The sequence below is a fragment of the Mixophyes fleayi genome, chromosome 6 (assembly GCF_038048845.1).
Source record: "Mixophyes fleayi isolate aMixFle1 chromosome 6, aMixFle1.hap1, whole genome shotgun sequence".
In the NCBI taxonomy this organism is placed as follows: Eukaryota; Metazoa; Chordata; class Amphibia; order Anura; family Limnodynastidae; genus Mixophyes; species Mixophyes fleayi.
Window position 1 is genome coordinate 104,237,293 of NC_134407.1, and position 8,904 is coordinate 104,246,196.

General features: G+C 34.3%; 1 protein-coding gene across 1 annotated transcript; it reads right to left on the bottom strand.

The window, feature by feature from the left end:
• Nucleotides 1–378: 378 nt before the first annotated feature.
• On the bottom strand, nt 379–4,989 carry LOC142161476 (pulmonary surfactant-associated protein D-like). Its single transcript, XM_075217141.1, has 5 exons — nt 4,940–4,989; nt 4,299–4,502; nt 4,000–4,107; nt 1,855–1,938; nt 379–973 (listed from the first exon to the last, which is right to left on the bottom strand). Exons 2-5 carry the CDS (start codon nt 4,477–4,479, stop codon nt 594–596), a joined length of 753 nt encoding a protein of 250 aa, XP_075073242.1. The 5' UTR covers nt 4,480–4,502; nt 4,940–4,989; the 3' UTR covers nt 379–593.
• Nucleotides 4,990–8,904: the final 3,915 nt, after the last annotated feature.

Here is an 8,904-nt window from a genome sequence, read left to right on the forward strand (position 1 = left end):
TACGTGTAATTTTTATGTTTTGGGAATAAACATTTTACTTGGATTTTACACCATGGAAGCGCCCCTGTCTTTTTGATGTTATAGGTGTGTTGCTGTTTCCCCGTGGAGATCGGGTGTTTGAAGGGAGTGACGCGCAGAGTACGGTCTGCTGGTGTTCAAATTATCGTGGACTTATACAACGATTAAGAATTTACACTACCAAATACTGAACTTTTAACTTTTGTGCGCACCGTTTCTATATTTAATATATATTTATATGTATATATATATATATATATATATATATATATATATATATATATATATATATATAAATTAAATATACACATTATAGTGTTTCTGTACGTGTGCGTGTGTGTGTGGAAATTGAAACAAATAACTGTTTAATAGAAGTATTTTATTTAATGATATCTATATAACAATATGTATGTTTAGTAAGAAAAAAACATGCGTTTGCTTATAGTACATAAGCCTACAATAGATGATTCTATTAATATTTACTTTTTAGCAAAATTAAATGTAAATTAAGAACCTCCACTAAAGATAAAGCTTTATATTTTTCAATTATTGTAGTGCTTTGCTTGTGAAATTGATTAAAACTCACATATGATAAGACGTTTTTCTTTACAACTCTTATCATTCCATTTTCCATTGTCATACATTTCTACACAATGCTCCACTCCATGATCATTATTAGGTTCACCAGGACTCCAGTTTGAGTAAGCAATTTTTTCACCACCTGGATATCTAAAAGTGCCTTGTGTCTGTAAATCATTAATACCCAGAAATGGAGACAGCCTGTACTGTGAGCGTATGGCTAACACAGCTTGGTTCTCAGCAGCATTCCTTGGTGAAGCCAGTTGACTTCCTGCTTTGGCACAAGCATCCCTTGCATCATTATAATTTGCTTTTTCACCATTTGAAACATAGAACCTCTCACCAGATGTAGCTCTTCCCTTGAAATATGTAAAAGCTGAAATATAATAAAGAAAAAGAAAACTTTATTGAGTGAATGCTAACTATTTTCTAATCTTGAACTTTTACAGGTTTGCAATAAGTTTATTCCAAAATATATAACAAGGAGAAATTCAGTTTATATGGTTTGTCACAATAATAAATTGTACTAAAATAGGGATCATTTTGTACATTTTTTATTTAAATCATTTTGCAAACATGTTAAAACACAATTAAGGGGATTTATAAAAGTGATTTGTGACATAATTGTTTTTCAATTATGTGTCCCCTGTGACACAGGCAGATCTTTCCTGAAAAGGGGACATCTTATCAACAGAACTGCAGTGAAATATTTATAAAAAGATAACTATCACTTGTGACAGAAAAGTGACACTTGTGGCCCGCTAGGTCCTACATGGCTTGGAAGAAGTGCATAGTGCTAATATATGTAAAAATTGTCATGTTTTTTTTAAATGCTGTCAATTACATTTCAGATATTTCTTTCAGATTTTTCCTGTGCACAGATTTTTATATAGGTATGCCAGTATAACAAATACATATTGTATGCTACTATACAACATTAATAACTGATGCTATATTCTTCTTTAAGTGATAACAAGTCTCTATTTGACTACAAACTATTTGCTTGTGAGAAGTTAATTTTCAAGTGCATAGAATTATCTTAAACAAAAAGAACTGGTTTTGCTATTAAAGAACCAGTCCAAGCCAGCACATGTGATGCTGAATCTAACTGAGGTTTGTACAGCATTATAGTTCGTTTTGTACCAGGTACTCTATATGTATATATTCTATGTGTGCTATGAAGATATTTTATTCGACAACAAGCAGAGATAAGGAATGATAAATAAAAGTCATGCAGTTTTACTGGGGTATACAAACCTGCCTTCTGCTTTGTTAACTTTGATTGTAATTCACTTAATTGTCCATTTAAAACTGATATTTGCATTTTAAGATCTTCGAGTGCTGAGGAAAGAATGATGGTTAATAGCTATATATGCAGTAATCAAAACATTAATTAAACTTTTTATGACCTACATGTAATTAATATATTTATATATTTGCTAATGTATTAGCTTACACATATCAAATATAATTTAGATTTTCTGTTGTAGCTTTGAAGTTAAACACATTGGGCCTGATTCATTAAAGTTCTTAAATGAAGAGGATTCTCATTTCAGTCTCCTGGACAAAACCATGTTACATTGCAAGGGGTGCAAATTAGTATTCTGTTTTGCACATAAGTTAAATACTGCCTGTTTTTTCATGTAACACACAAATATTTGATAGCTTATTTGTACACTGAAATTTAAAGTTGATATTTGTGTGTTACATGAAAAAACAGGCAGTAGTTAACTTATGTGTAAAACAGAACACTTATTTGCACCCCTTCCATTGTAACATGGTTTTGTCCAGGAGACTGAAATGAGAATCCTCTTCATTTAAGAACCTTAATGAATCAGGCCCATTATTATTATATTTTGTTTATAAGGTGCCTCAAGGGTTCCACAGTGCTGTACAACAGACAACAAAATTTCAAAATAACATGATAAATACAAGCAACACATTTATATAATTACATTTTAAAGGGATGGGCGAACACAGAGAGGGTGAAACTGAGATGGGGAGCAGAGGTGGGGGATACAGTGGCAGGAGACTAAGGAGGAGGGCTGGTAGGCTTGAATGAAAAGATTAGATTTCAGGGCAAATTTGAAGGCTTGGAGACTAGAGGATAGTCTAACTGGGTGTATGAGTACATTCCAGAGGTTTGGGGGCAGCACAGATATCCTGAAGGCAGATATGTTCATTGTATGTTTTAACATTTGGTACTCAATGGCAATGATCTAGCAATACTGGTACCAAAAGCACCTTACCCAAGGGACCCTGGGGAACTTTCTCTGACCCCAAAATGCTATGGAGGCTCAGAGCTTCTTGGTTCTGTTATTCTCTTTGAAGTTATGGAAGTATCTACATGGCCTGTTTACAAGAGCTATACGGGTTGGACGATTTTACAAAAATAGCAAAACAATAGTTAACATTAGATTTAAAATGTTAATATTTGTGGCATCTTTTATAGTCGGAAATTTGCTCCTGATTTTAGCAGCAACAAACTAGATTTATCTGAGGACATACCCTCTGCATAATATGTGTTTTTATCCTCTTCTCAAGGAGCTATAATATCTCCTACTTTACTTTAATACAAAGATAACAATCATGCTAACATTTTTATAAAGTAAGTGTATCCTTTACAATAGCATTAATATTATTAATATCGTCATCATCTAAAAATACTATTGTTTTAAGATGTGATTCCAAATGCAAATAACAATTTACTGAAGTAGCTTGGCAACAATCTCATCAGTACAAGCATATATATGTAAGTATATTCATTTTATTACATAAATAAAAACTAAATACAAAAACACATAAACTAGCATAATCAAGATACTATACTGTTTCTCTATATATAATTTACCTATTGATGCTCGATACAAACTGGAAAACAAAATTGCGTTTTTTATCCTTTTATGTCTATGCCTATTTGAAGGGGATATAGTTTTTATTATGTGTGTATTGTTTTGTATTTATCTGCATTTTTAGGAAGACTTTGGATTTTTTTAGGTTAATATAATTATTTTTATTTACTATGCTAGTTATGTATGTTTTTATTGTTTATACAATAAAATGAATATACTTACATACTTACATATATATGCTTGCAGCTTATTTTCTGCCATTTTGGTTCTAAGATAATATTGTTTACAAAAAGAGCTTTTTAGAGAGCTGTGTTGCCTATTCTTTTTTTATTTTCTATATACTTTAGAGATGGGTGGGCAGTCTCTGAACACAGCATCCTGAGGCTATTTGTTTCTTATTCTTTATATCTTATCTATTTCAGTTATTATACTATTCTATTAATTTCAAATAAATAAATTATATAGCATTCCATTCTGCGCCTGGACTTTACTTCATTGTTTGGAGTATTTTCTAGCTCTCCTCAGTGCACAATACAATAAATATTGTTACCTGAAGCTCCACTGTTCCCTTTATCCCCTTTCTGGCCTGCAGGACCCTGTTCTCCTCTTGGTCCAGGAGGCCCTGCAACCCCTGGTGGTCCAGCTGGTCCTGGAAGTCCTAGTAAAAAAAATGTTACACACACAGTCGCACACACACACTTATTATAAATGTTTGTATGTATGTATGTATATATATATATATATATATATATATATATATATATATATATATATTTATAAATAATAAATACAGGCTGAAAAAAAAATAATTGTTCCATGAATTCCAATATAGTAGTAGGATAATTTTACCTTGTTCTCCTTTTTCTCCCTTAAGCCCATTTTTACCAGCTGTGCCTGGTTGACCATCTTTCCCTGGAGCACCACATGTAATGATAGAATAGGCGTTGTGGTCTGGATCATGACATATCTGGGTACTAGATAACACCAAGGGCAAAAAGAGCAGGACACAGAGAATCTGAAGAGCTGGCATATTCCAAACTTCAAATATAAGGTCTATAGTAGAAAAGGAATGAAACAGCTTTCAGTAGAGACAACGTAAAAGTCTATTGTTACTACTACGGGAGAGCAAATGTTCAATTGTTTAATAGGAGTTGGCCAATAGTTTGGTTCTCTGTAAAAGCATTTTTTGTATATTTACAGCCAAAATTTGTTGTTATTACTGAATTCATTTATATAATTTTCTGCACATAAACAATTTTACTCCAAAATGACATTCGGAAAAATAAAATTGAGCCCTTATTTGAACACTGTTTGAGAAAATCTGTTTTGTCTTGCAAATGTAATTAAGAACCCCAAAATAGCTAAAATGTAATTGATTTCAAAACACACCGAATCACTCATTTCTAGTGCTAATTACAAGGCCACACAAAATATTTATTTGAAGTAGAAACAATATGTTTATATAAAAAGAATAGCATGCTGATACTTGCCTTAATTAAATATGAAGAGTTTGGAAGTAAAAGTCAACTGCAGTAGAATTAATAAAATGCCTACAGTACATACCTATATATACTAATAAACTGTTTCCTTATTTGCATAATTTGTATGGGTGGAACCTGATATTTATAGTTATGAGAATGATACAATGACCTGAAAGCGATAGAAAGAGTAGATAAGGTTAGCTAAACATAAAAAAAAACAGTTAAACAATCCAATACAATCCAATTATTAAGCTAAAATATCCCCCAAAATGCAATTTTATTGTATAGCTCTGCTATTAAGGTATGTGCCAGAATCATAGATTGTGTTATTCACACATATAAAGAATCTCTAAGGTAGGTAGTTAAAATTGTATTCAATAAAACACATAACATGAGTACTCCTACCAGAGTAAAGAAGACGGTCAGCATATCATATATATAAGCTTATATATATGATATGCTGACCGTCTTCTTTTCTCTTATCTTTGTTATATGGTCATTGGCTGTGATATCAAGGAAAAACAGAGTATATTCTGATGTGCCAAAACTAAAGAAAATAGTCTGTAAGTAGGATCATCTGGGGGGGGGTTTTTCACCGTATGAAGACATGATTGTTGCACCTGGTGAAGTGACGATTTAACACGCATATCTCATGCCTATTTTGGATATACAACTGGCTGGAGAAGGCTTCATCTGAAACATACTTTCTCTTTACCCCAGTGGATGTCTCTACTTCTCCTATTTGTATATCTAATACTTTAACCTAACAGGATTACACTATTATCTCTTTTTTTCTCTTCCATGTTACTATTTAGAGATCTAAAAAGAAGAAGTTGTATGTATCAATACGATTGAATATAAGTATAATTTTTATTGTATGCTTTATATCTATAAGATATCAGTTAAATTGGAACTACAGCGCAGAATTATTGACCTATTTGCAATTTTTCATGTTACTTTTTGACTCAAGTGTTTAGTCTTTGGTTCAATATATCTGCAACAGTGGCTTGTGAAGCGCTGTAAGGGATTTGTTATTTCTTTTCTGTTGTGCACCTGCTCAGCAGCAACTTGTCCATGAATATTTTGTTGGCTAGTGTAGATTATTAATTAGCCTTGTGTAAACATTTTGCTGTGTCCTGTGTTTCATTAACAGCTATTAAAACAGTAGACTGAGAAGCCCTGTGTTACAGATTTCAGAAGAGAAGAGGGCAAAAAAGGCTTGAAAAACAAAGGTGCCATAGTAATAACCAGTGGTCAAGTGGAAATTTATAAGTGGCCTTATGGAAATTTAGAAGTGGCAGTATGGAAAATGTAAGTGAATGGAATATAAGTTTTACACTGAAGACAGTAGGAAAAGTAGTGGTATGGCATACAACCGTGTACCTGCCCACGTTGACCTCTGGTAATTATTAAGAGTTGATGTTTTGTCATATGGCCCATGCTTTTACCTTTCTTCTTTGTTCCTCCATCTTAAATATTAGCAGTTTATTACTTAGTATTTTGTTTAGTTTTTCTTAGGTTGACATTTTAATACTTTCAGATATCTGTCAGAATTCCTAGCAAGAATACCACAGAGAGTAATGTAGAATGAAACAAAGTGGTTTATTAGGCACAAAACATACAGATTGGACTGAGATGAAGCAAATGAAAACAGCAGATAAACAAAGGAACTGGATGTCAGATGACATGATTGCTAGATAGAGTTGAGGACTAAGCTATCCAGGCAGGTGGGATGATCAGCAGGCAGAGAAAGACTGAAGGTCCATGTTAAGCAGGGATAGGCTGCAGGCATAGTTAACATAAGAGCTGGAAAGCAGAAGGTGCAGTAGTCTGCAGACATAGGAGCTGGAAAGCTGAAGGTATGATAGTCTGCAGGCACAGGAGCTATAACAGAGAAAGTGTAAAGATTTGCAGGCAGGAATACACGGAGGTCCAGGTAAGCTGACAAGCTTTGGAACTGGAAAACAGGTGATGTAACAGTCTACAGGCACAGACAATATAGAGGGTCAGACAAGCCATAGGTCAGAAGCTAGAAGGTCTACAATGATGCCAGGGAGAAAAAGGAATGAAGTCAAAGTGAAGCCAGGGTCAGAGTCATAAGATTAGATACAAACAGAAGGACAAACAGGAGTCTATACCAGGAAGTCAGTCTGGATCCATACACAGGAGTACACAAAATAACCAGGAGCAGCTAAGACAATAGATGAACTGACTCAGTTTGCATGGAGAGGCAGTCGAATAAAGGCCAGCCACAGGTGAAAAAGAATCCAGGAATAATGAGCTAATCTCCTCACAATAGTCTAGACATAGTCCCTTGCGGGCAGGAGCTGCAGAAATCAAAGCAGCATTCCCATAGAAGATGCTACTTTGCAGTTGGAGGCAGATTGTGAAAGTATCTAAGGTGGAGGTACTCAAATGTGAGATATGTTTGGTTCTACCATCCCCAAAACATCCCAGTGTCTTCTATTTGAGCCAGCTGGTGAGTACTGTCTAGTGAAGAGAGAGGAACTCACCAGGGTTATACACAGAAACGGAACAATACGCAATAAATAGGAGTAAAATTGCTAAACAAGCAATATTTATAATAAACAATCTACAAGAACAGCGTTAAACATTTATAAAGTATCTATTCAGTGCAGGCCACATGAATATTTATACCAGTGATATGCAAGCATATATACTTCAGGAGCAGCATGGGTGACGCTCTAACCTAAGTGTATCATACACTATGAGCCATAAGCCAGAGAAATAAATAATTAGAAAAAGTGAGAGCCCTACCCATAACAATCTGTAGATCTATGTGTTACTTCCATCGTAAACTGTAATTGACAAAATAGAGGGAACGAAAAGCATGCTAGCCAGGGTAGGAGCGTACTACAGCAGGGAATAAATACAACAATGTGGTATCCCTAGAAAAAACTACATTTGCATTTACAAAGTGTCCCATTTATCAAACACTTGGTAAACCAGTAATGAATAGTAAAAAAAAAAAGATAAGGTTCTGAAAGGCGATATAGCTCGAACCACTTGTCAAAATGAGTTTAAATAAATAAAGAAATAAAAGTGCCCTCCCTAACATAGTAGCTTATTCAGCATTGGAACCGGATCCTCCGTTGGGGGGAGGGGGGATTGCCTCCTGCAGGCCCCTGCATCTAGGGAATATTGGCTCAATGCTGACTAGCACTGGACCCCTCCTGGTACCTCTGCCACTGGGTACCAGGGTGAAACTGTCAAAGTATTGTGGATCCTCTTGTAACTCTACAAGTACCAGCAAGCATATGGGTGCAAATGTATACTTGTACTGTCACATGTCTGCATTACAAATGGTGCCCTCATCATGAAATACGAATTGCTATCACTGTCATAAATTAATAAAAATAATATTGGCTCTATTAGAAATTAAATAGTACAGTATTGAACTCAATCGGAAATTAATAAATGAATATTACCTCTTTAATAAATAAATTATTATCACCCCTATAATTTATCATTAAATGTTGGGTCCATAATAAATTTACCTAAACTTTTTTTCTTTCTTGGTCCAATGTACTTCAATGTGAAGATGGTAATACATATGGAAAAGGGAGGACAAAAACAAATTGGATGAAACAACCAATCTCTATTAACTAGCTGGGCTCTAGTCTTACACAGAGAACAGTTCCCAGTGCTCTGCAGCAAACCAATGGGCCATGCCCATTGTCTAATTGGACAATTCGCTCACTAATGATGTTTTAAAAATGTTCTCTTCCCCATCATGGGAAGAAGAAAATTTACTGGTACTGTTTCTTAGTTCAACATTGTGCTCCTCACTATCATTTGATTCATTAGAGGTAAGCAAAAACAGGAATTTTATGTAAATAAATGGAGAGTCTCCCAACATTGGAATTCTCCAGACAAAGATGTGGTATTACATTTCATCAGGTGAGAGCATGGGTAGTGGTTTCTAACTTGAGAATGCTAGTATTCTGTTAATA

Bases quoted from the DNA above. Each gene is read 5' to 3' on its own strand.
- LOC142161476 (XM_075217141.1), bottom strand. From the start codon at position 4,479: ATGCCAGCTCTTCAGATTCTCTGTGTCCTGCTCTTTTTGCCCTTGGTG. The intron at 4,108-4,298 runs GTAAAATTATCC...TTTTTTTACTAG, and splicing joins GGGAGAAAAAGGAGAACAAG to GACTTCCAGGACCAGCTGGA. The intron at 1,939-3,999 runs GTAACAATATTT...TTCTTTCCTCAG, and splicing joins AGGGAACAGTGGAGCTTCAG to CACTCGAAGATCTTAAAATG.